Source organism: Gopherus flavomarginatus, chromosome 10, assembly GCF_025201925.1.
Source record: "Gopherus flavomarginatus isolate rGopFla2 chromosome 10, rGopFla2.mat.asm, whole genome shotgun sequence".
Classification (NCBI taxonomy): Eukaryota; Metazoa; Chordata; order Testudines; family Testudinidae; genus Gopherus; species Gopherus flavomarginatus.
Window position 1 is genome coordinate 80,519,834 of NC_066626.1, and position 23,673 is coordinate 80,543,506.

Consider the following 23,673-nt stretch of genomic DNA (forward strand, 5'->3'; position numbering starts at 1 on the left):
AACCATAGAGTCAGGGCGGCTCGAGGGACAGAGCGGCGCTGCCTGGCGGTAAGGGCGGGGGGAGGGGACGAGACCTGGTCACGGCGGGGGCTCCTGCCGCGTCCGGGGTGGGGGCCGGCCCCCTGGGGGGGAGGGAATAGGGGCTGCTGGGGGGAAGGGAAGGGAGGGGAGGGGAGGGGGGCTGCTGGGGGAGAGGGGGGCTGTTGGGGGGAAGGGAAGGGAGGGGAGCTGCTGGGGGCCGGCCCCATGGGGCGGAAGGGAAGGGAGGGGGCTGCTGGGAGCTGGCCCCATGGGGGGGAGGGAATAGGGGCTGCTAGGTGAGGGGAGCTCCTGGGGGGGGAAGGGAAGGAAGAGGGGGCTGCTGGGGGCCGGCCCCATGGGGGGGAGGGAATAGGGGCTGCTGGGGGGAAGGGAAGGGAGGGGGCTGCTGGGGGCTGGCCCCATGGGGGGGAGGGAATAGGGGCTGCTGGGGGGAAGGGAAGGGAGGGGGCTGCTGGGGGCTGGCCCCATGGGGGGAGGGAATAGGGGCTGCTAGGTGAGGGGAGCTCCTGGGGGGGGAAGGGAAGGAAGAGGGGGCTGCTGGGGGAGAGGGGGGCTGTTGGGGGGAAGGGAAGGGAGGGGGGCTGCTGGGGGAGAGGGGGGCTGCTGGGGGGAAGGGAAGGGAGGGGAGCTGCTGGGGGCCGGCCCCATGGGGCGGAAGGGAAGGGAGGGGGCTGCTGGGAGCTGGCCCCATGGGGGGGAGGGAATAGGGGCTGCTAGGTGAGGGGAGCTCCTGGGGGGGGAAGGGAAGGAAGAGGGGGCTGCTGGGGGCCGGCCCCATGAGGTCACAGCCCTCATAGGGTAAGTGGGGATCAGACCCCATGGGTTGGGAGAACTGGTCTAGGGGGTTCAGGCTGCCTTACAGTGCCGGGGGGGGGGGGTCAGGGGAATCAGATCCTATTACAGTGGGGAGGGGGCAGAAGGGGGTCAGACTCCATGAAAGGGGAACTCAGGTGGGGGGTTCTGGCTCCTTTACGGGAGGGGCAGACCCCATGAAAGGAGGAGGTGTGACGGGATCGGGGCACCTCTCCAGCAGGGTCAGGCTCCCTCAGCATGGCCCTTGTAACGTAGCCTGTTGCAGGTGGCACACCAAGCCAACCATCTCCCTACCTGCTGGGAGCAGCGGCAGTGTGTTTGCTGCTTACAGGCTGGGGTCAGGACTCCTGGGTTCTCTCCCTGGCCATGCAGGGAGTCAGCCTGTTGAGCAGGTGGAGACCCGCAACTCCTGGATTCTGTTCGTGACTCTGCCACAGCCTCCTGCTCACCTCTGAGCTGCAGCTTCTCCAGCTCTGCAAAGGGGGTGATCGTGCTGCCTCCCCTCCCAGGGCTGTGTGAGGCTTAAGTCACTGAGGCATGTAAAGAGCATCAATATGAAAAGTGCTGGATATCATCATTGGTGGGAAGGTGCAGCCCAAGGAGAGGGCAGGTTCCTGCGATACAATCAACTTGTTTATATGGCACTTTTTCTACAATCCATCAATAACAAGGCAAGAGAACATCAGGGACGTAGCGGTTGGAACAGGACTTTAGGGTTAAACCCAACTGCCCCCCAAATTCTGCATCCTCGTCGATGCCTCTGTTAATAACAATCTCTAGCTTTTAGAGAGCCGTTGCATTGGTGGATCTCACAGCGCCTTGCAGAGAAGGCCAGTATCATCAGCCGTGTTTTACAGATGGGGGGATGGAAGGGAAGGGACTTGCCCAAAATCAAGCCAAGACTAGAACCACCTCCAGTCCTCTGTCCACTACCCCACGCTGCCTTTCAAGGGAGCCATTTCCACAGCTCGATAGAGGATGGCTCTGTGGCTTTGGACCTTCCACTGCCATCACAGACGGGGGAGGCTGCTTCTGTCTCCCTTGCCTCCAGGCCCCTAGCTGCCCGGGACATGCCTTCGGGATGCAGCTGGAGATGCATGGTGACTAGCTGCAGCAATAAATCCTCAGTAATTGCAACAGGCTTTTCCCACAGCTTACAGCCCGGAGGCTTTTAATGATAAAGCCTCAGTTTTGACTTTTCATCTGAGACAGCTGAGATTGGTTTTACACTCTTGTACCCCCAGACTCCTCCTGGTGACCTATCGTGGTGTTTCACCACTCTCCACCCTTCCCCAAGAACTCCTTGTCCCCGCTTCTGAGAGCCTTGACCTGGCGGCATCCTCCCAGATGATTGTAGCGCTCTAGGGGCTGCTTCTCTTTCTGCTGCACAAAAAGTTACAGGGCCCCTGACCTGTTGAGGACTATGGCCAGAAGTCAAGATGCTGCATTCCCTGCTGGCTGCTGTGCCACAGTGAAGGCTGCAATCTGCTGTGGGTCTGCATATCAAGGGGGGTGGTCCTCTGTAAGGGCGCAGCAGTAGTTACTGAGCAGGAGTACCTGGGCAGGGAGCAGCTGATTCCCCTGTAAAGGGTGGCAGGAAGCTGGGGAGGGAAATGCTCTGGGAAAGAGGGACTGGAGAGTGCTGAAGGTGAGTAGGGTCCAGCAGGGAACTGTGAATTTTCAGAGAAAAGGCTCAGAGTGGGGAGGCCCCCACAAGGGCTAGGAACGTGGAATTGATTGGGGGCCGAGAACTCATTGTAACTGTTTTGTTACATTAAGAAATCCAGCCCTGGGAGGGATGTTGCTGAACTTGCAGAAAGTTTGCTTTGGTAATGTAATGGAGAAAGCCTTAACAAGTGGGGAAACTGAGGCAGGGTTGCTCCAGCATGACCTCAGGCCCCGAGGGGGCGCTCAGGAGGCAGCCGGCCTGATGACAGGGGTGCTTGGGCTCCCATATGGGCACCAGTGCTGCTTCAGTTTGAGAGTTGTGCCCAAAGCAAGCTGAGATCCTCTCGGTCAGGGTGTAAGAGTCACCAGGGGAAGAGGGATGAATTCTGCTCTAATGGTGCTCGGTGGGCTGAGGTGTACATTTGGGACTGTAACATCTCCCCCATGTCGAGGGTGTCTTGTTCCAGGCAGGTGTTGCTGTACCTGTGATTCGGGGTTGGAAGGTTTTCTCTGCATCTGTAAGGGCTACGAACTAGCTTTGCATTATAAAGAAAGCTCAGATGGTGACGAATTGGACCGTGCCACGTGGACGGGGCCTCGTAAAGACGTAATCTGGGCCAGATCCAGCCTGTGGGTCGTATGATTGCCACCTCGGCCCTTCATCTGGGTTGCCCCCTTGTGCTGAGCTTTTGCATGGGCCCCCCATGGCTCAGGCTTTCGCTTTTTGTTTTATCAGCAGGTTTGTTTCTGGCTGGCTGAGCCGATGCCATTGAAAGCAGCCGCGTGACTCCTCCGGCCCCACCATGCCCTTTTCCGACTTTGTCTTAGCGCTGAAGGACAATCCCTACTTCGGGGCTGGCTTTGGCCTGGTAGGGGTGGGCACGGCTCTGGCTTTGGCTCGGAAGGGGGCCCAGTTTGGGGTGGTTGCTTTTCGCCGACACTACATGATCACCTTGGAGGTGCCCAGCAAGGACAAGAGCTACCAGTGGCTGCTGAGTTGGATCTCGCACTATGCCAAACACACTCAGCACCTGAGTGTGGAGACCTCGTACCTGCAACACGAGAGCGGGCGCATAAGCACGAAATTCGACTTTATCCCCAGCCCTGGGAACCACTTCATCTGGTAAGGGGGGCAGAGTGGGGGAGGAATGGGCCGGGAACTGACCAGCTGGCTCTTGGAACCGAGGGCTCCATGTGAAGAGAAATTCTTGAAGAGCCTAGGGGCCTGATCCGAAGCCCGTGGAAGTCAGTGAAAGGGTCCCATTGATTTCAGTGGACTTTGGATCAGCGCACAGGCCTGCTTAGTCTGGAAAGGTGATGAGTACGAGGCGATGCGGCTGCCATAAAATAGCATGCTGAGCTCGTCTCTAGTACCTCTGTCACTGGCTTCATTCGGCCTGGAGATTGGTGTTGAGAATGCCCCTTGGATACCCCTCCGCACCCTTGCGAAATGAAAAGGCTGCTCAGAGAAGTTCAAATGCCGCACATCCAAAACGGAAACGGATCTGTTTCTGTACGGGGTGCAGAACCGACCCGTGCAACTCACGCTGCAGGGTGGGATTGTAAAAGTGCTTTTCAAAAGAGTTAGCGTAGGTGGACACTTAAAACGCTGTGTCGGTGCAGCTGTGCCACTGTAGTGCTTAAGTGAAGTCGCTCCTAAGCCTTGTCTCGTGTCATCCCCCCGCTCAGCCTGTCTCTCCTCCCGCTTCCAGGTATCGGAGGAAGTGGATCCGCATTGAGCGGAACCGAGAGAAGCAAATGATCGACCTGCACACAGGGACCCCCTGGGAATCAGTGACGTTCACAGCCCTGGGCACCAAGAGGGAGATCTTCTTCAACATCCTCCAGGAAGGTACGGCTGTTCGGCAGGGCCCTGCCACGGCAGATTTGAAACCTGGCAGATATAAAAGCCAGGCCATTGTCTGGTGCCTTCTGGGAGATTCCCTTTCACTGCCAGCCCCTCTCTCTCTCTCTCTAGCCAGGGAACTGGCTCTGAGGCAGCAGGAGGGGAAGACAGTCATGTACACGGCCATGGGTGCCGAATGGCGGCCGTTTGGGTTCCCGCGTCGCCGTCGGCCGCTCGCCTCCGTGGTGCTGGAGAAGGGGATCTCGGAGAAGATCGTGCAGGATGTAAAGGAGTTCATCGATAACCCCACGTGGTACAGTGAGAGAGGCAAGGCTCCCTCCTGGGCTGATGGCTCTGCCCTTCCTCTGGGGGCAAAGGGAGAGGCATATAACACTACCTCCAGCCAGGATGATGTGGGCAGGTGCTGTGCGGCGACCCCCGCCTCCTCACCAGCCTGCCACACCTCTACCATGCACCTGGATCCAGATCTGCAGCCCCTTAGCTAGTGCAGGCCAGCCGACCCCCCGCAGATACGCCTTAGTTCTTACTCCCTCCCCCTCCCCCTCCAATATTCGACCCCTGAACCCGGGGTTTCTGTGCATGAAAAAGGCATCATGTACAATCCTTGCAGCGTCTGTGGGGTACCGGCGTCCTGCTGCAGCGTCCACAACCGGAAAGGGGAGTTTCTGCACCAGGTCGGCGGCGCCTCTTTCCTGTGTTCAGCGGGCCCGATTCACCGCCGTGGGTGGAAACTGGAGCGTTGCCTGGGTGATCCAGGCCCTGTGCTCTAGGCAGCCCTGCGGTGGGACTTCAGAGCCCTGAGGGCCTCTTGCTGCATGGAAGGCTGTGTTCTGTGCCTGGGGTCTGCCTCTCCCTGGCACTGCAGGAAGCAAGCAGGTTACCCCTCAGCCCTGTAGCTTGGGTCAGCTCCAGTCCCAGCCGAACCAGAGCCGATGGCAGCGCTGCAGTAGGAAAGCAGGCTGGCCACGGACGACATGTTAGAGTGACGCCAGCAAGAGCCCAGCTCCGGGGGCCCGGTGCAGCTTTCTGGGACTCGGGGGGTGTGGGGTGATTGTTAGTTCGGTTCTGTCCTTTAGGGCTCTGTGGCAGGCTGGGTGTGGGGCGTGTTGCCGGCTTCTGATGGGTCCCTCTCTTCCTAGGAATCCCGTACAGGAGGGGATATTTGCTTTATGGGCCCCCGGGCTGCGGGAAAAGCAGCTTCATGTGAGTATTGTGCGCTGGGCAGCGCCAGCTTTCCCCCATCTCCTGGAGTTCTGGGTCCCCTTCGGCCCCATGGAGGGAGGCCAGCATGTGCTTCTGTAGGACTAAGGAAATTGGCCCTTCGCTTAGGAGGAGGGTTCGGTCAGCAGGGCAGAAACGTGCTGCAGAGAAGGAAGCCAAAGGACCATGGCCGGAGGTGCTGCTAGCCTGCTGGTGGCCCGAAGCAGGAATTGGTGGGGGCTCCCCTTGGTTCTCACCCGCCCCCTGTAATACTAATTGCTTTATTTCCACACACCAAAACCATCCCAGCCCCGCCCCCCCCAACGCGCTAATACACGGGTCAAAGAGGCCACTCCTGTAAGATGAGCGGTGCTTTGGAGGTAACACTAAATCGGGCCCCCTTGACCAACTTGTCATTCAGGATCCCACCTTCTGCCTGACGCATCTGTCTGGAGGCACCCGCCTGGCACCTTGTGTCGTCCTTTACGCCTGTGCAGGACGGGCAACCGACTCCCAGAGCCGAGTGCCAGCACTTGCCCCCCCGTGCTTGCTTTGCCTGCGGTTGAGTGATGGCATGAAGGGCCAGGCGGGGGAGAGTCCGGCACCAGGTGTTTCTGCCGGGGGGACTCAGGGGCCCCATCACTGAGTACCACGCAGTCCTTACTGCATTTATCCTCCCCCTCCACCCCGGGAGGCAGGGGTGTAGAGAGACGGTGACTTGCCGGAGGTCACACGGGAGATCCGTGTCCCAGCTGGGAATGGAACCTGGGTCTCGAATCCCAGGCCAGCCCCCTGGCCCATCCTTGCCCTCTGGCGGGATCTGATATAGGTGCCCCCTGCCCTACGTGACTGGGGAAGGAGCATTTTCCCCCAGGGGTTCCCTTGCGGCTTGGTGCTTTACTCCTGCCCTGTGTCCCTCCCAGCACGGCCCTGGCCGGGGAGCTGGAGTACGGCATCTGCCTGCTGAGCCTGAGCGACCGCAGCCTCTCCGATGATCGCCTCAACCATCTCCTCAGCGTGGCGCCGCAGCAGAGCATCATCCTCCTGGAGGACGTGGACGCGGCCTTCGTCAGCCGGGACCTCGCTGCGGAGAGTTAGTCCCAGCCCTTCCCCCTCCTGGGGGCCTGCTCCCACCCCTGGGGAAACCGGTGCAGGCCTCGCCCTTGTCTTCAGCACCTGGGTGCCAGGTGGAGATGCCTCTCCTCTCCCCCCCGCACCCCAGGTCCCAGCCCGGCTCGGCAGTGAGCAGAACAATGGGGGCTGGAGGAGCTGTTCTGAGGTGGCTTTTGTTTCACCTGCTAGGCCGGGGGAGTCCCCGATTCCCAAGGAGGAGGCAGCACATCCTGCCTGGCTGTATATTCCTCTTCAGCCCCTTGGGGTCCCCCCGCTGGCTCCCCTGCCCTCTGCGTGGCGTGGGGGGGCAGTCTGCTGCTAGCTGCACTGCAGGCAGAGAGGATCCCTGGAGACATGCCAGTAGCTGGGTTTATAGTGAGGTGGCGTTGCGGGAGCGCAAGAGGGAGGGTGGCCAGGTTCCTTGGCCGGGGACCAGCCGTCTTGGTCCATGGTGTTGATTGTTAGCAAATGAGGCGGCTCCCTGCCAATGCTGCTGTCTGTTGGGCAGAGTTTGGATGCCCCAGACCTGCCCTGGATCTGAGACATCTGCTGCCTTTTCCTCCAGACCCAACTGCCTACCAGGGCATGGGACGGCTGACCTTCAGCGGCCTCCTCAACGCGCTGGATGGCGTCGCCTCCACGGAGGCCAGGATCGTCTTCATGACCACCAACCACGTTGACCGGTCAGAGCCCTCTCCTGTGGGGGAGGGGCCCCAGGGCAGAAAGCCCCCCTTGCTTGGGCGCTAGGGAACAGTGACACCAGAGAACCCCCCTTGCCTGGGCGCTAGGGAACAGTGACACCAGAGAACCCCCCTTGCCTGGGCGCTAGGGAACAGTGACACCAGAGAACCCCCCTTGCTTGGGCGCTAGGGAACAGTGACACCAGAGAACCCCCCTTGCCTGGGCGCTAGGGAACAGTGACACCAGAGAACCCCGCTTGCCTGGGCGCTAGGGAACAGTGACACTAGAGAACCCCCCTTGCTTGGGCGCTAGGTAACAGTGACACTAGAGATGAGATTGGACCAACTGGCTCCCACCTTGGTTCCTCACTGCTCAGGGCAGGACTATTCCCTGAAGTGTGCGTTTCAGGGGTTGCTCTTATCTAGTTTGATTAGCCAAACAACTGGGCTCCCCTCCCCACATACCCCTTTTCCTAATGCTGCCATTCCACAGTCTTCCGCCTGCATCTCCCTTCGCTCCGTCTCCTCCCGTCCCCTTTGGCGATGCCCCCCGGAGACCCTTCTTCCCCTTCCTTGGTGTTTCCACTGCAGAGCTCCGTCTGGTGCAGCTCGGTTCACAGCAGAAAGCCTGTCACAGGTGTGTGGGTGGGCGTGTCCGAGTGGACCACTTGCCCAGGAGATTGGGTGCCCCAGGAGAAGCCTGATCTTTTCGGGACCCTGAGGGTTTGCGGATCTCTTTTGTCTGGTTCTTCCCCAGCTTTCTCTCAGTTGCTTTCCAGAGACCCTGCCAAGCTAGAAGCCCCCTGCCGCATCTTGCCTGCGCCTTCTATGTCACAACAGTACACGGGGTGTGAGATCCGGGCTGGACTCCCTCCCAGCCTGTGCTAGTTAAGGGGGATGGTCACGTTGGAGGAAGGACATGTCCGTGGTTTGCGGCGCATGCCCGTTGCTCTTGTGGAAGGGATTGAGGCTAAGAGGGCCCACCTGTCTCCCCCGCCCCTCCCTCGGGATGCCAGCGAAGGGCGGGTCAGAGAGCGGTGATTGGACTCCTCTGACTGCTGGCTGAGCGCACCTCTGCCTGTCTCTCTGCCTCCTCAGGTTGGACCCAGCCCTGGTACGCCCTGGCCGGGTGGATCTGAAGCAGTTCGTGGGACCCTGCTCCCACTGGCAGATTTCCCGCATGTTCCAGCGCTTCTACCCAGACCAGCCAGCGGCTGCTGGGGAAAAGTTTGCAGAGCAGGCCCTGCGCGTCTCGGAGCAGATCAGCGCCGCCCAGGTGCAGGGCCACTTCATGCTGTATAAAGCAGACCCAGCCGGGGCCATTGAAAACGTGCAGTCGATTTCACTGTGACCGAGGGCGGGTGCCCTCACAGGGGAGGGGCTTGCAGTGCCACTGCTGGGAGTGACTCATGGAGGACTTGATAACCGTGAGGATGCTGCTCTGTGACAGTCCCATGGAGCCGCTCGCTCTTTGTTTCACTACCTCAACAAGGCCTTGGGTTTCTATTAAAATACAAAAAGAACTAGGACACCCTGAATCCCACGGTAGCAGTGCACTGTCCAGCGTGATCGCTCCTCCCCAGACGCAGCTGCTAGTGCGCAGGACCCAGCTGTGCTTGAAATGCCAGGACATTCTGAGCCTGCTAATCACATGGCCATAACCCACCCCCACATGGCTCTCAACCCACTGTGCCCCTGTGGGGGTAAGTGAAAGCCTGAGTGAAGAGGTAATAGAGACGGAAGCTCGAGGTGATGCCTGGCTCGGCTCTGGAGCATAATATCTGCCAGCTGCTTTTGAATGTTCTGTGTAAATACAGCCCGGTGTGAAGTAGGGTGACGGGGCTACCAAGCACTGTGTGGGGCCTTCTGTCTTCCAGGTGCTTTGCGAAGTTCCATGTGCAGGTATTGTTACCGAGTGCTCTGTGCTGGGGGAGCTTCCGGGGGCCCCAGCCCTGGCCCAGGAGCCGGTCGCACTACAAACCCAGAACAAGACGACAGTTCCTGTCCCAGATAGTCCCTGCCCCAAGGCTCACAGGCTAAGCACGTCCGTTGTGCCTAGGAAGTGAGTGCCCTTTGGTTTTCACTGCATGCGCTCACAAGGAGGGCATGGTCCAGCACCCAAGTTCACGGGAATCTTTCCATCCCCATCAGCGGATCAGGCTCTCCGATAGGCTTGTTCTGACTCACATGAGCTGTCGCTGCGGTGGTATTCTCTCCATTTTATGGAGGAGGAAACTGAGGCACGGGGAAGCTAAGTGGAGGGCTGCTCAAGCCTCATTTTCAAGCCTAGCCTGAGCCCTCCTGACCCTGAGTGGGTTGAGTCGTTTTCAGACCCAGCCCAAAATGGAGTCGGGACCACCTGTGCTGGGGACTTTCCCACTGCCCATGCCCAGGATCCGTCTCTGGCGCATCTGCCCGTTGCTGTGGCCACTGCCTTGTCACACTGAGCGTGTGGCGAAGCGAGAGACACTGCGACTCCTCAGCACCCAGCAATGGGAGGTGCAGGCGGGAGCGGGGCAGGCTGCAGCTGTGCCTGATCAGAGGCAAACCTGAGAAGTGCAGGTTGTTTTCTGACCCAGCCTACACCCAGTGCCTGTAGTCGGCTCTCGTCTGGGTCGAATCGGCTTGCGAGGCTATAAGGGAAAGTGGTCGGTTAGCGTCCGAGCCGGGATTAGAACTACAGTCTTCCTGGCTCCAGGGACCCCGGCGTTGCCCTCTCCAGAGACCTGCTGCCAGCTGGCGAGAGCCTGACGGGCAGAACATTTAGGGTCACGTAAGGCCTGAGCAGAAGCCCATTGAAATGCACCTGGAATCCTCAGTGGACGTGTGCTCCGTGTACCCTTGGGGTTTGATCTCTGTCTCTCTGTGTAGCTGAGCTGTGTGCATGGGGGGGCGGGGTTCAGTACCTGCTGAACCCTTGTCCGGTGCCCCCTCTCCCCTCGGAGTGGCAGCTGCTGCCGTAAATACCGAGGTCACTTCAGTTTTCACTGCCGCGAAGCTCGTTGGGTGCCTGGAGTGGGAGATCCCTATGAGACGTCGCACTGTCGGCCTCATCCTGGAACCGCTCCCTGGGCAGCTGGGACACCATCTTCAGGTGTGGTGAGGGGCAGGCCAGGCCCGTGGGGAGCCAGGGAGACCCATGATAACATTGCTAGTGTCCCCCCACTTCTTGGGCCCTTCCATTGACCCTGTCCACGGGGGCCCTCACCTGGGGGTCTCACCTAAGCCCTGCTCAGAGGGGGTCGGGTGTCTCAGCTGTGACTGGTTCAATCGTCTGAGCTCTGCTTTGGTGCAACTGTTCCTCTTGGACTGCGACACTCCTCTGAGCACAGTGCACAGGAAGACGGGGTGTGTGAGGGACAGACAAACATTTTGGGGTTCAACCCAGACCAGTGACGGGCTGTGTCACCCCCTGCCCTGCCCCTCTGGTACCCTCACTGCTGTGTGTCAGCCCTGCCGCCAAGCATGTGGCTCACACCCTGGCTTCCACCACCTGGTTCCTTCTTGCAGAGTGACCCTGATGCCCTCCCGGTCCCGAATTTCCCCCAGCCCATCTGCCTGCAGCTTCCAGCCCTGTCCCTGAACCCTCACAGAAGTTACATTCGTTGCTCCTTTAAAGGGTCAATTCTCTGCAGCTCGTTAATTTAACGGGTTTGCCCCATATGCTTATTTCAATCACAGCACTGACTTGGTTTGCAGTGTGTTAAACGAAGAGTCCCAGAGTTGCATGATACCCAGTGAAGACAGGCAGGAGGACAAGGAAAGAAAAGTAAAAATTCCCTTCTACGACAAACTTCAGCAAGTCACAATCTTTGCCCGAGCAGATTTCTCAGGCCCCTGAGACCTCAACCCCCTTGGCTGAAGGACCCAACATTGTGTGATTTCAAGAGCTCTGGGCCCTGGAATCCCCCAGGTGATGACCAACTACAGGGGTCTCCACTTCCTTTTAATAGCCCAGTAACCCTTTGAGGTGTATTCTGTGAGCCGTAAGCCCAGCCCACGTGTTTCTCCTGCGGGAGCGAAGACACCATGGTGTCTTCCCAAAGTCCACTGACCCTGCTTCCAGAGGCAGGAAGGCCAGCTGTTCTTCGGGGGTGTCAGCTGGCACCCCCCAATGTGATGCATTTGGGGAGAACTCCCGGGTGTCACAAGTCAAGAGGAGGAGCCTCAGAGGTTTCACTCGGTGCAGGAGAGGAAGAGTGGCCATTGCTCAGCGTGCCAGCCCGGCAGTCAGGAGAGCGGGTCCAATTCCCTGTTCTGACAGACTCAGTGTGACTGGGAAGATGCCACTTAGCCTCTCTGGGCATTAAAGGCAGTGCTGGTAGCCAGAGAAGCCCAAGACAGGCTGCTTTGGCCACTGGAACAAGGATGGGTGTTGCCATCGTCGGGCCTGCAATGGGCAGTGCTCAGAAAGGCTGAGTGGTGTCCCAGCCCAACCACAGCGTGCTCAGACAGTGAGGGGCCATAGCGCTGATCGTCCATGGCTTTACCCCAGGTGTTGCGAAGCTCCGTGGGGTTGTTGTGAGTCTGGTGCAGCCAAGTGAATCACAGATGACCGTGTGACCACCGCCAATCTGTGGCCAGGTAATGTCCCCTCCTAACCCCACGTCCGACTTTCAGGGCTCGAAGTGCGGGGACTTGATCTCCAACGTGACTAAAAAGTGCCAGTGGTGGCTTCAGCCCTCTCGAGGCCAGACTCAACGATACGTCCCTATGACCGATCCACTCAAACCACCCTGTGCCCGGCAGTCGCCACTGGCATCCCAGATGAAAGGCCTCCAGCTCCTGGGATCTTGTGGAGGCAACATCCTTGTTTCAGATCCGTCCGAGAGGCTCGGGAGTGCGCAGCTCTGATAAATCCGCGGCTGGCTGGGCCCTGTTGATGACAAAGTACTGCCCTGAAGTCATTGTGGCTTTTCCAGCAGCACGGCTGGTTTGTATTGTGATTGCTGCTCTAACATGCTGGGTTTTTGTCTACGCCCAACACAGGCAGCTGTTTAATGTCCGGGGCAAGCCCCTCTCCACTGCTGAGCAGGGAAAGCCAGAGCCCCTTGGGAGGCAGGAGCCGTGTAGAGGGAGCCTCAGCCAGCGCTCCTGCCCAGGGTGACTCGCAGCCAGCTGGAGACAGGCTGGGATGGTGACTCCACCGCAGGTTTGGCTCAGAGGCAAAGCATTCTGGGAAGGGGAAGCTGTTTGCTCTCAGCAGGCTGTGCCCTGTGATGCCTGCTGGGCCGGGCAGCAGTACCGAAGACTAGGATTTCCCCAAAGGGGGGAGTCAGGAATTAGGTTTTGAATTGTCTGAGTCTTATCAATGAGCGTAAAGCATTTAACTGCCCATAGAAACACCTAGTCCATTGATCCCACAGCCCAGCTGGGTGGGCCAGGCAGACACTTTGTTCACTGTGTTCAAAGGGGACACGTGACGAAAGCCCACAGAGAAGCATAAAATGCGACCCTAACAGAGGGCTGGATGTCGGAAAACGACAATAGGGTCATAGGAACAAGAAGAGGGAAATCCGAGGGGAACATCTGCTGAACAGCTTAGATGTCTCTACATGTGCCAGGAGGCTGGGGGTAAACAGAGAACTGGAAGGATTAGTAGGTGAGCTAAATTCTGACTTAGTTGGCATCAGAGCTGGGAATGGAGCGGTGGGATGAGTCTCACGACTGGAATATTGTCCTTGAGGGGTACAGCTTGTTTGGGAAGGACAGGCAGGGAAAGAGGGAGCGGAAATACACTCAGTCTGAGGTCCAGGCGCTGAGAAGCAGCCCAGTTGAAAGTCTCTGGGTAAAGATAGAAGGGACAAAATTAGGAGTGACACCATGGTAGGACTCTACCTGCAGCCCAACAAATCAGGAAGAGAGGTGGATGTGGCATTTCTAGAACCAACAGACCCTGGTAGTCGTGGGGGTCTGTTCAGTGCAGACATCGCTGCTGCTCTGTATTCGATGTCAGCGCAGTAGCTGCCTGGCTCCCGGGAGGGCTTGGCAGTAGCACTGCAGAGGGAGAGCTGAGCTGAGCTGTCCCTCCTCACAGCACAGGCATCAAGAGGTGCAACCCTCCAGCTGCAACTGGAGAATTTACCATTTACCCTGCCAGACAGTTCAGCAGCAGCTCCAGCTGCCCTGGCTCCTGCCAAATTCACAGCCAACATTTAAACGTAGATTTTTTCAATCTAAAAGCTCCCCCACTCACCCTCCCTTTGCTCCGTCCCCCCACCCCCCTGCCGCACTCCCCCTCAAGGACGGCTCGTGGTTCTGGGATTCTGATGAACATATTAAGAGTCACCTTTTCTAGGAACATTTGAGCTTGGTGTAAATGAGACAGACAAATTTCCTGCCCTCCTAGCTCATGGGAGTCCCAGGATGGCTCTAAAGAATATTCCCAAGGGGACTGCAGGGTTTGAACAGCAAAACTTCAAACACCTGGTTTCCGAGAAGAGAATCAGCTTCAAGCTCCAGGTACTTTGGGGGGAACAAATGGAGTAGCAGGGGGTTAAATTCTGCGCTCTGCTGTGCAGCAGGGGACGAGGCTGGCAGAGCAGAATTTGGGCCTGTTCCTATTGCGGTGGAAATTCCCTTCTCTGGTGGCTCACATGTCGTCCAGCTTCAAGGGGCGAGCGTCTGAGCTAAAACCAGGTCTGTGCAAACCCAGGTGTGGGGTCTTTTAACAAAAACTGCATCAAGGGCATTGAGTGTCAGTGCCGACTGTGAAATAGGTCAGCGCTGCAGCAGAGAATCTCTCCGTTCATTTGCAAACAGGCTGTGGGACACTCAGGTGCTATGCCTGGAGGAGTGAGCAAGAGGAAGGTTAGCTGGGACAAAAATCGGGGCAAAAAACTGGGATCAAGGATCTTACCACCTGCTCCCTCCCCACTAGCAGCCCTGCTCTTCCGTCAAAGGGGAGGTTAGTTCTCTTTAACAATGGGCAGGACCGTCCCAGGAGAGGGATGAGAACATAACACTCGGCTTCACTGCCAGGGCTGGAGAGATGAGTGAATGGTTGCAAATAGACTGAAATAATCCAATCTGATCACAATAAGCTCAAGTCCCATGCGACCTAGCTCGGGCTAATCCCAGGGAACAGGACGGTCGGGACAAGTGTGAAGGAATGTTTACAGACGGGTTGTTTGTTGGGATACCATGGGGAGCTGGCCTTGGGCTGTATGGAGGGCAGGGGAGTAACTCCCTATTGGGGATGGCTCGTCCTGGAGCCGGGGACTGCAGGGTGCCAAGAAAAGCTGTGGGGGGCATGGGGGGTTCTCAGAGGGAAGACAATAGCCATTAACCAAGTGAAGCCTGGCATGCCAGCTGCTCCAGGCGTTCACTGTGGCTTATGCAGGGATGTTTACGAGGCGGGAAGGAGAACCAGTTCTGAGCAGTGAGCGAGCAGAAAAGGGACAGGTTAGTTTAAAGAGATAAAGGCCCATTTAAATAAGATCAACAGGGACATGGAACCAATGGCAGGGCCTGGAGGAATCCAGCCAGAGTCCCCTTGGCCCAGGCAGCTGGAAGCTACTGGAGCTGGCCCCAGTCGAGCTCGGTGAGTGGTCGGGGATGAGGGCTGTCAGTAAAGCAACGCTCTCAGCAGTGCTACCCTGGGGGAGCTGACCCCGTAGCAACAGCAGGTGAAGTTCACGCTCAGGAGAGCCTGGGATCCTCCCCACACTCTGGCCTTGCTCGCTGGCACCGAGCAGGGCCTGGCTTCCTGGGGGTGTTCTGCTTCATGGGACAGTCCCACCCTCACTTCAGTTCTAGCATTGCTGCCGCCAATGGCATGGCAGATCCCAGCACGGCTAGCAGCAGGGCTGCTGTCCCTGCTCAGAGGAGCCAGTCTAGGCTGGCCTTGGCGCAGAGCCTGAAGCCTGGGGAAGGCCCCACAGCCCTTATGTAGATGGCTGCAGTCGAGTGGCATCTGGCTACTCCTGGGTCCTGCCTTCAAGGCCAAGAGGGATTTTGCCTACCCCGGACTAACCAGGTGATTGACTGTCAATCTGCCAAGAGACCCTGCAACACAGCCATTAGTAACTGCACCTGCCGATCGTTTACTAAGATGTGAGTCCAGCCTGGATTTCTGCTCCCCCCACCACGATGTGCCCAGCTCATCATCACAGCCTCACCGTGTTCCTCTCCCGAAAGCATTTTACCCAGGAAGATGTGTCCTGTGCCCGCCCCCCACACCCATGGAGAGATCTGGGCTGGCCCTGCTCCTGGGATACGGAGGTGGATAGCTGATGTTCTAATAGATTCTTTATTGGTCTCCCCAGGAAAGGCCCCCCCCGCACCAGCCCCTGCCCCCTCCTGCTAGGAGCCATCCTCCTTCACTTGGCCGTGGGGGTCTCTCCTTGCACTGGACCTGAATGCCCCTCGCCCCCGTGGCGCCCTGGGATAGGAACCATGCTCCCTGCCCCGGGACTTCTCCCATCTCCCACAGTCCCAGGGCCTGTGATGGCCTTGCCAGCTGGTGGGGCCCCTAGGGTCATGCTGGTTTAGGGCCAGGTTTTCTTTCTCCCTGCTCAGGGTCTCAGCTCCCTGCTCCGGCGTCCATCTCCCCACAGTGGGCTGCTCCTCCGAGTCCAATGCCCCTTTCACGGGCAAGATGCCAGCAGGGCCCGACTCTTTCCTACCAGCAAAGGCAGCCAGTCTGCCTCTGCCGAGCGGCTTAGAGACCTCCTGGCTGTAACCCCCACTGGGTCTCTGGCTCCTGTTTTCTCTCCATTCGGGTCTCCAGTCGAAACCGCTGGGTCCCCCAGGGCCACGGAGAAGGCGGCAAGTTTCTGCAGCTGCTGCTTGTGGGTCGCTGTACGGCTGCCTGCCCCGGCCTCGGAATCCCAGCCTCTCCCCTCGGTGCCGCTCTCTCTTGCTCTGGTGCTCCAGGGGGACAGACACTTTGGCCGGCTGCCCAGGTTCTCTCCCCAGAGCTAGAGCTTGGGGAGGGCTGGCAGGCTCCGCAGCATGTCCCGGGGCTGGTGGTTGGCAGAGCTGTTCGGTGGCAGCCATGGCAGTTTCAGGAGTCAGCAGCGCAGGGGCGGCTCCGTGGCCGGGATCCGCAGCCGCTGGAGGCTGAGAGAGAAAGGGGCCAATGGTGAGGAAAGGGCCTGGCCTGCCACACCAACTGCCTCTTTCTTTTCTTTAGGGAAAAGCCCCAGGGCTGCTGCCCAGGCCCAGCTCCTACAGCCACCGCCCCACACTCGTTATTGCGTGGTGCTACATTGCCAGCACCAGGCAGCCCTCGATCGCCCCTCTGTGCCAGGACAGCCATGGGCGGCTTTCTGGAGACACCTCCCTGCCCCCCCCATCAGTCTGGGACCTGAAACCCGCCCGCTCTCTGGCATGTTGGAACGTCACATGGCAGCAGTGCCCCCACAGCGAGCAGGTGCTCCAGAAGGCAGGAACAGCAGAGCCCTGCACACACAGCCAGAGCCACTGCTGCACCACACCAGGGCGGCTCCGAAGAGCTCCCCACAACGCCCGGCCCCAGGAGCAGCGTACCGCCTGGAGGCTGATGAAGTAGCGGTTTCTCTCGGCCTCGGGGTCAATGATGCCCCCCTTCTTTTGCTGCCTTTGGTAGATTATGCGCAGTTCCTCTCGGGTCTGTAGTGCCTTTGCATCAGGCCTGTACGGCTCCTGGGGAAGAGTTAGTGCCGTGCTCTGTCACTATCCAGCCTGGCAGAGCGGCTGCTCCCAGACGGGTAAAGCACCCAAGCCCCACGCCTGCAGCGCTGCTGCCTGGGGCATTCACCCACACGGGCGCCCTGCGTTAATCAGACACAGGGTAGCCACAGCAGACTGGACCAGCTGAACCATGTCCCTGCAAAGGGCCTGGAGAGTCTACATGAGCCAACACGAACTAGACTTACTGAAGGGAAGCTGCAATTCTCTCTGAGTGCAGCCTAGAAATCAGAGCCGGGAAAGCATGGGCAGCCCATCTGTTCCATCCCCCAGAGCCGGGGCAGGATCACTTCCTCCAGTCTGTGCTCTAGGGCTTTGGCCTGTTGGATCTTAACTGACCGAAGCGACAGGCCCTCTGCCCCGTCCCTTGGGAGAGGGCTCTAGGGAGTGCAGGAAGAGCCTGAGATCGAGCCACGTTTCCTTGGTTTAATTCCATCCCACTACCCATGCAGCTTGGCTGGGCTGGAGGCTCTTTGGGGCAGGGCCCCAGCCTCGTCCTTTCCCCAGGGACAGCAGCACCCATCCCTCTCCAGGGTGTCTATACCCATCAGACCCAAGCAGACTTGTTCCCCTCCCACAGAGTGAGAAAAGCAAACAGTAACCACAGGATATGTCCTTGGGTGTGGCTGGGCACGCCTCTCCATCTCCATTCCCAGCCCAAGGAAGACGGGGTCTGCACCCAGCGGGAAAGGGGAAGGTTTACGCCAGGACTGGCCTGTTGCTAGGAGGTGGAAGCATTTAAGCCCAAATGTTAATGTGACCAGTGAGTATCTGCCAGGCTCTAGTCAATACCCAGCAGAAGCAGACAGCAACCCTGGGGAGGCCTCTGCTGTGTGCCTTAGGGACCCCCCAAATGCTCCCTCCCTCCCAGATCCGTGGGCGGGGTCCCAGCTAGGGGCTTCTTACCACCGGATGCTGCGGGGGTGGCGCTGCCCGCAGAGCGGAGAGGTCGTAGATTAGTGTTTCCCGGCAGACGGGGCACTGCACTCCGACTCCCTGCAGGGAGAAGAGCGAGCTGGCACACAGCCCTATCGCACTAACCCGCCCGCATCCTGCTCCACCCCTGCCCCTCCAGGAAACAAACCCTCCGGTTCTTTGGGTCCCAGGCTTCCCCAGGCGCTGCTCTAGCAAGGCAGAGGATGCCTGGCTGCCCAGGCTTAGCTTAGGACTCATCCTTTTCAGCAGCACTGCAATAGCCTTGCTGATTATTGTAACTCCCACTCCAAACGCACCGAGGGACTCCTCTGGATTGGCTGGCTGGGAGTTAGGCCAATTTATGCCTCCTGGGCATGCTGGGAGTTGTAGTCTAACAGCTGATTAATAACTTTAAAGCAGCTGGTTATAACCCATGAAGTCAGGTTGCCCTTACCCGAGGGACTTCTCTCCCCGCAGACACTACTAGGCAATGTGTATTGGCTGAGATGCCCCTGGCTTGACAACGGGGGCTGTTCTCAGGACATTGGGTGTGAGGGGTCTTGGACCTGTTTTCTGGGCACGGGTGCTATTTATTCCATACTTTGGAAGGACTGGCCAGGTGCTGAGTCCAGATTGCTGGCTGGACGCATTATTAAGCCCAAATGAAGGGTTAAATAGATTGCCCAACCCCGGAGCTGTGTGTGCAAGTGAGAATCTCAGCTTACGTGATTTCAGTGAAAGTTCCTAGCCCTTGTGGCTTCAGGGAAAAGCTTCACCCTACAGGCTCCAAACCCAGGAGACAGACCAAACCAGCCCCAAGTTTATTCTGTTTTTAAACTCATGAGTTTTAGCCAATCCCATGATTTCTAGGGGCCTGACTTGTGATTTTCACGGGCTGGAGATTGGCGAGACCGATCTGGAGTCAGTAACCCAAACGGCAACTCCGAGGAGTGAGCTCTTAGGCATGGCCACATCCAGAGCAGTGGGGATTGTGTGACAGGCCTGGGAGAGAAAGGCCTCCTCTATGTGACACGGGAAGGGCCCAGGCCCTCTTACCTGCTTGGAAGGAGGCAGCAGATGCTGCTCTCTCTCTTCCTGCTGCACGTGGATTTCCTCCTCCATGTGCTGGGCGTAGCGAGCCAGGCACTGAGAGTGGAAGTAGTGGTAGCACTGAGTCTTTGTGAACGCTTCTCTCTCCTGTCCAACGAGATGGGGCCATTTGGAAGGAGCCCTCTCTGTGCCCCCGGTGCCCTCCCCTGGAGAGGGGGCCTTCCACTAGTGCTCCACCCTCAGCTAGGTCTGATTCAGATACATCTCCACAAGCCCTGAGCTACGGGCTGCCAGTCCCTCCCCAGCAGGCCGCAGGGCCACACACTCATCACAGGGGTTCCTACCTGGAAGCCGTAGAGACAGATCACACACTGGCCATGAGGAATGTTGTTGTCGGTGAGAATTTCCTTCCCCTTCTGTAGAAAGAAGGAGAACGAACACTTTACCCACCCAAAGCACCAGGTGGGCCGAGGCTCTGACCCAACCAACCCGCACACAGAGACCAGGCAAGCGTGTGATGCTATCGGGCTGTATCTAGCACCACGCCCAACCCACCCCAGGCCTCCCCTCCTCTCTTACCTCAATCAGTTCATACAGCACCGCTGTCCCCAGCCCAGCCTCCGCAACTTGTCCTAGGCTCTGGGAAATCCTAGAAGAGACAGAAACCCGTGATTAAGGAGGGGCCATGCTACGCCCTCGTGAGCTGCAGCAGTAAGACGGGAACAGCAGCTGCTATACAGTGGGTGAGATGGCTGCGGCAGCCACTGGACTGGTCAGTAGTGGTGCCAAGCTGGGGACAGAAATCCCTGTGCTCCAATGTGGTTAATGCGCTCAGATCCTTCCCCCTCCTACCTACCCATCCCCCATGGGGGGGGGGACGCAGAGGAAGAAGAGTCCCATTAGAACAGGTCTGAGGCACCAGATTTTGGCTCCTACCGACTGTCCTGGATTCTTTGGCACACACGTGCCCTTTGTCAAGGCCGACGCCCAGGAAGATTCTTTACTCAACAGAGCCTGCCTGTGACGAGCTAGTCCAGCCAACTCTGCCACTGACCCAACCTCTGCTGCACTCACTGGTGACAAGGCAGAGAGACTAAAACCAGGCCAAACACCCAAGGTTAGAGCAAGTGGGATCTAAGCCTCCTTCTGGCAGCAAAAGTCTATCCAGATCTCACCACATCTGTGCCCGACCCTCTGGGACTGGGGAGGGAAGAACACGGGAGCTGGACTGGATGAGGACAGGGCTAGTTGCGTCAGAAGGTGCAAGAGATTCCTCTAGTGGACAATGATGGAATAATCTGTCCAGGGGGAATTTTCTTCCTACCCCCAGGCAGCTAGCGGCTGGTCCTGCACTGAAGCGGGACGGTTCAATGGCCTTTGCTTATTTTCTAGCCAGGCCGATGCAGTTCTGGACAACAGACAGAGCAATTCTGTGTATGAGGGAAACGGGGGTATTCATGTTTCCCACCCCCAGCTGGAATGCAGGAAGCTTCTTTCCTCCTGTGTCTCGAGGGCAGGGGGGAAACCCCTTCCCCAGCACTCACTTCTGGATCTGCTCATCCGACAGCCCCCGCGGATTCCGGATTGAGATTTTTGGCACTTCATTGGGATACTAGAAAGAAACAAATCCAGGGATGAATGGGGCCCAAAGTCCTGCCCTGCCCCTCTCTGTGAAGTGTGGCTGCACTCCTGGGGGTCAGGCACCAGGACCTTACCTGTGGGGGCACAGACAGCACGAGTGTGAAGCAGACGTACTGAGAGTCCTGATCCTCTGCGGTTGCAGGGTGCAGGGTAATGCAGATTTCCCAGGGCGCTGACCTGTGAGGGCAGGGAGGCCGAGGTGAAGTGTCCAGCTATCACATAAGTATTAATGAAGGCCAGACAGTGCAGTGAGGGTGACACGCGCTGCCTATTGTCACAGCAGCACAAACCTTCCAGGAAAGCCCCACGGGGCTGAAAAGGGGCTATGGTGAAAGTGCAGCAGAAAGGAGACCAGCAGGCTGAGCGTACCTGTCATGCCCCTGCAGGGGAAATGCTCATTGGAAGGGGGCCAAGGTTCACTAGCAGCTCTGAGGAAAGGAGCCGCTAGGAACGAGGGCGGAGATTGGCAGTAGCTCAGGTATGAGTCAGGGAGCTCAGCATGCTGGAGCTCAGGTAGCTAAGGACAGCAGAACCCTCTCTCTGAGCGAATGTTCAATCCGGACACGGCGACCTTTGGAACTTTATTCTCAGCTCACCAGGGCTTTGAATCCCAAATGCAGAATCCACAGCTGGACACCCAGAACATCTGTGTACACAAGCCAGTCCAAGGATTGCTCCCAGCAGCACAACTCTGAGATCCAACTTTGGAGATAAACCAAAGTGGTGAAATCTCACCCCTCAGAATTAGTGACACCCGGAAACAGCACAAATACCTGCCATTTCCTTGAGACACCTGCAGCTCATCCAAGTATATGGATTCCAAGACCTCCACTTCTGATGGCAAAGCCCTGAGAACAGAGAAAGGAAATCACACAGAGCTGCTATCCCTTGTTCATTCATGACTCCCTCCTCCTCGTCCTCCCTGAGCAATGCACAGGTCTGCCTAGGACCTCATACAGCAGAAGCATCTCAGAAACTCCCAATCGTTTACAAATAGAAATAACAATACTGTGGAAATTTGTTTTAAAGAGATACTGTCCAGGTAAAAGTGATGTGGAAAGCAGCAGGCTCTAGTGGAAAGAACAATAGGCTAGGACCCAGAAGACCTGTATTCTATTCCTGGCTCTGCCACTGACCAGTCGTGTGACCTTTGGCAAGTCATTTCCCTTGTCTGGGCCTGTCTTCGCTCCCACCTTTGTCAGTGTCCCCCATTGAGATGGTAAACTCTTCAGGGGGTGAGGTCTCTCCCTCAATACAGAACTACAGTCACGCACATGATAGATAAATTAACAAACATTTTTTTCTCTGATTATTAAAAGTGAAAGAATTTTGAAAACTTATTTTATTTAATTTTCTTTACTGGACTCTCGGCTTTAACATTTGTTTCTGCTCTGTTTCCATTTCAGACTCCAAGCTATAACATCGGAGTCGCACACGAAGCACAAGCATGTTTATTTGTTTAAAAATAAGATGTATTTGAAATTTTCAAGAACTATAGAAATTCTTTTTGCTTTACGTTTAGTTTGGGCCAAATTTCAGTTGACAGGAGCCCTTTAGACATAGCTCTCTCATTCCTGTCCTGCGGCTGCGTCGCCTCCAGATCTGACCCTGTCACCTCTGGGATGAAGGAGGCTGGGGACAGGGCAGTATTCAGACGGGAGACTGCCGAGAAAACGCAGCTGATCCACTCCCCAAGGAGGAGTCTGGGAGGGGCGGCTCAGAAGCTGCATCCAGGGCACCGCGCTGCCAGCCCCTCATCTCTCGGCTCAGACAAGTCCCGGGTCATTCAGAGATTATACCCTGCGCGCCTCTCCCGAGACCGCGTCTGAGGAGGGAAGGGAGCCCGGGAGGCAACAGCCCAGCTCAGGTCCCAGTCTGCAAAGCTGGGAAGCGGGGGGCGGGCCGGGAAGCGGCACGGCCGGGGGGGGGGGAGGAGGCGGGGGGGAGCCGGGAAACGGCACGGCCGGGGGGGGGGAGGAGGCGGGGGGGGGGCCGGGAAGCGGCACGGCCGGGGGGGGAGGAGGCGGGGGGGGGGGCCGGGAAGCGGCCCGGCCGGGGGGGGAGGAGGCGGGGGGGGGGCCGGGAAGCGGCACGGCCGGGGGGGGGAGGAGGCGGGGGGGGGGCCGGGAAGCGGCACGGCCGGGGGGGGGAGGAGGCGGGGGGGGGGCCGGGAAGCGGCACGGCCGGGGGGGGGAGGAGGCGGGGGGGGGCCGGGAAGCGGCACGGCCGGGGGGGGAGAGGAGGCGGGGGGGGGGGGGGCCGGGAAGCGGCACGGCCGGGGGGGGCCGGGAAGCGGCACGGCCGGGGGGGGCCGGGAAGCGGCACGGCCGGGGGGGGGAGGAGGCGGGGGGGGCCGGGAAACGGCACGGCCGGGGGGGGAGGAGGCGGGGGGGGGCCGGGAAACGGCACGGCCGAGGGGGGGAGGAGGCGGGGGGGGGCCGGGAAGCGGCACGGCCGGGGGGGGCCGGGAAGCGGCACGGCCGGGGGGGGCCGGGAAGCGGCACGGCCGGGGGGGGGGAGGAGGCGGGGGGGGGGGCCGGGAAGCGGCACGGCCGGGGGGGGGGAGGAGGCGGGGGGGGGGCCGGGAAGCGGCACGGCCGGGGGGGGAGGAGGCGGGGGGCGCGGAAGGAGACGGGAGCTCCGCGAAGGGCGGGGCTGCCTGGCAGCGGGGAGAGGCCCGGCGGGGGGGGGGGGAGACCCGGTTCCAGCCGGGTCCCCCCCGTCGCAGCCCGCGCCCATCGCCATGGTTACCAGTCGGCCACCCCCTCCTCCTCTCTGTCGCTGGCCGTCGCCATCTTCCCCGCCTGCCCCGGAAGCGGAAGTGGGCGGCAGCCCCGGAGGGCGGTTGCTAAGCGAAGCGGACGCGGCGGGTCCTCGGGGTCCTGGGCGGCGCGGTGGCTGCGGCGGCGCCTGTGTAAAGAGGCGGCTGCAGCCCCTCCCCCGGCCGAGCCCCGGGACAGGCCGGGCCGCGGGGTCCGTGCGCGTGCGAGGCCGGGATCCAGTCAGGCAGCT

General features: G+C 59.0%; 2 protein-coding genes and 1 long non-coding RNA gene across 8 annotated transcripts; 2 read left to right on the forward strand and 1 right to left on the reverse strand.

Annotated features, from left to right (window-relative positions):
• Positions 1 to 17: 17 nt before the first annotated feature.
• Positions 18 to 9,232, forward strand: LOC127030482 (mitochondrial chaperone BCS1). Of its 6 annotated transcripts, none has more exons than XM_050917115.1 (8): positions 18 to 48; positions 3,263 to 3,646; positions 4,236 to 4,375; positions 4,502 to 4,696; positions 5,530 to 5,593; positions 6,514 to 6,683; positions 7,269 to 7,386; positions 8,482 to 9,232. In XM_050917115.1, exons 2-8 carry the CDS (start codon positions 3,327 to 3,329, stop codon positions 8,732 to 8,734), a joined length of 1,260 nt encoding a protein of 419 aa, XP_050773072.1. In that variant the 5' UTR covers positions 18 to 48; positions 3,263 to 3,326; the 3' UTR covers positions 8,735 to 9,232. The 6 variants fall into 6 exon arrangements, with proteins under 6 accessions (XP_050773072.1, XP_050773071.1, XP_050773073.1 ...); XM_050917114.1 differs by having other exon boundaries at positions 31 to 48; positions 3,260 to 3,646; XM_050917116.1 differs by lacking the exon at positions 18 to 48 and adding an exon at positions 767 to 840.
• A 4,348-nt stretch (positions 9,233 to 13,580) lies between these two features.
• LOC127030534 (uncharacterized) lies at positions 13,581 to 22,153 on the forward strand. The gene is made up of 2 exons (XR_007768406.1): positions 13,581 to 13,845; positions 22,068 to 22,153. It is a non-coding gene; the product is annotated as an uncharacterized LOC127030534 (long non-coding RNA).
• On the reverse strand, positions 15,616 to 23,468 carry RNF25 (ring finger protein 25). The gene is made up of 10 exons (XM_050917083.1): positions 23,413 to 23,468; positions 21,435 to 21,509; positions 20,736 to 20,838; positions 20,565 to 20,632; positions 19,600 to 19,669; positions 19,365 to 19,436; positions 19,027 to 19,167; positions 17,962 to 18,051; positions 16,876 to 17,010; positions 15,616 to 16,446 (listed from the first exon to the last, which is right to left on the reverse strand). The coding sequence occupies exons 1-10, from the start codon at positions 23,454 to 23,456 to the stop codon at positions 15,688 to 15,690; spliced, it is 1,557 nt and encodes a 518-aa protein (XP_050773040.1). The 5' UTR covers positions 23,457 to 23,468; the 3' UTR covers positions 15,616 to 15,687.
• Between the last annotated feature and the right edge of the window lie 205 nt (positions 23,469 to 23,673).

What these genes read in the sequence shown, in the direction of transcription:
- RNF25 (XM_050917083.1), bottom strand. Translation starts at nt 23,456, where the DNA reads ATGGCGACGGCCAGCGACAGAGAGGAGGAGGGGGTGGCCGACTG. An exon ending in GTGTCTCAAGGAAATGGCAG is followed by an intron (nt 20,839 to 21,434) that starts GTATTTGTGCTG and finishes CTGCCCTCACAG; the next exon opens with GTCAGCGCCCTGGGAAATCT. An exon ending in TCGGATGAGCAGATCCAGAA is followed by an intron (nt 19,670 to 20,564) that starts GTGAGTGCTGGG and finishes TGTCTCTTCTAG; the next exon opens with GATTTCCCAGAGCCTAGGAC.
- LOC127030482 (XM_050917115.1), top strand. Translation starts at nt 3,327, where the DNA reads ATGCCCTTTTCCGACTTTGTCTTAGCGCTGAAGGACAATCCCTACTTC. An exon ending in CACGTGGTACAGTGAGAGAG is followed by an intron (nt 4,697 to 5,529) that starts GCAAGGCTCCCT and finishes CTCTCTTCCTAG; the next exon opens with GAATCCCGTACAGGAGGGGA. An exon ending in TGCGGGAAAAGCAGCTTCAT is followed by an intron (nt 5,594 to 6,513) that starts GTGAGTATTGTG and finishes TGTCCCTCCCAG; the next exon opens with CACGGCCCTGGCCGGGGAGC.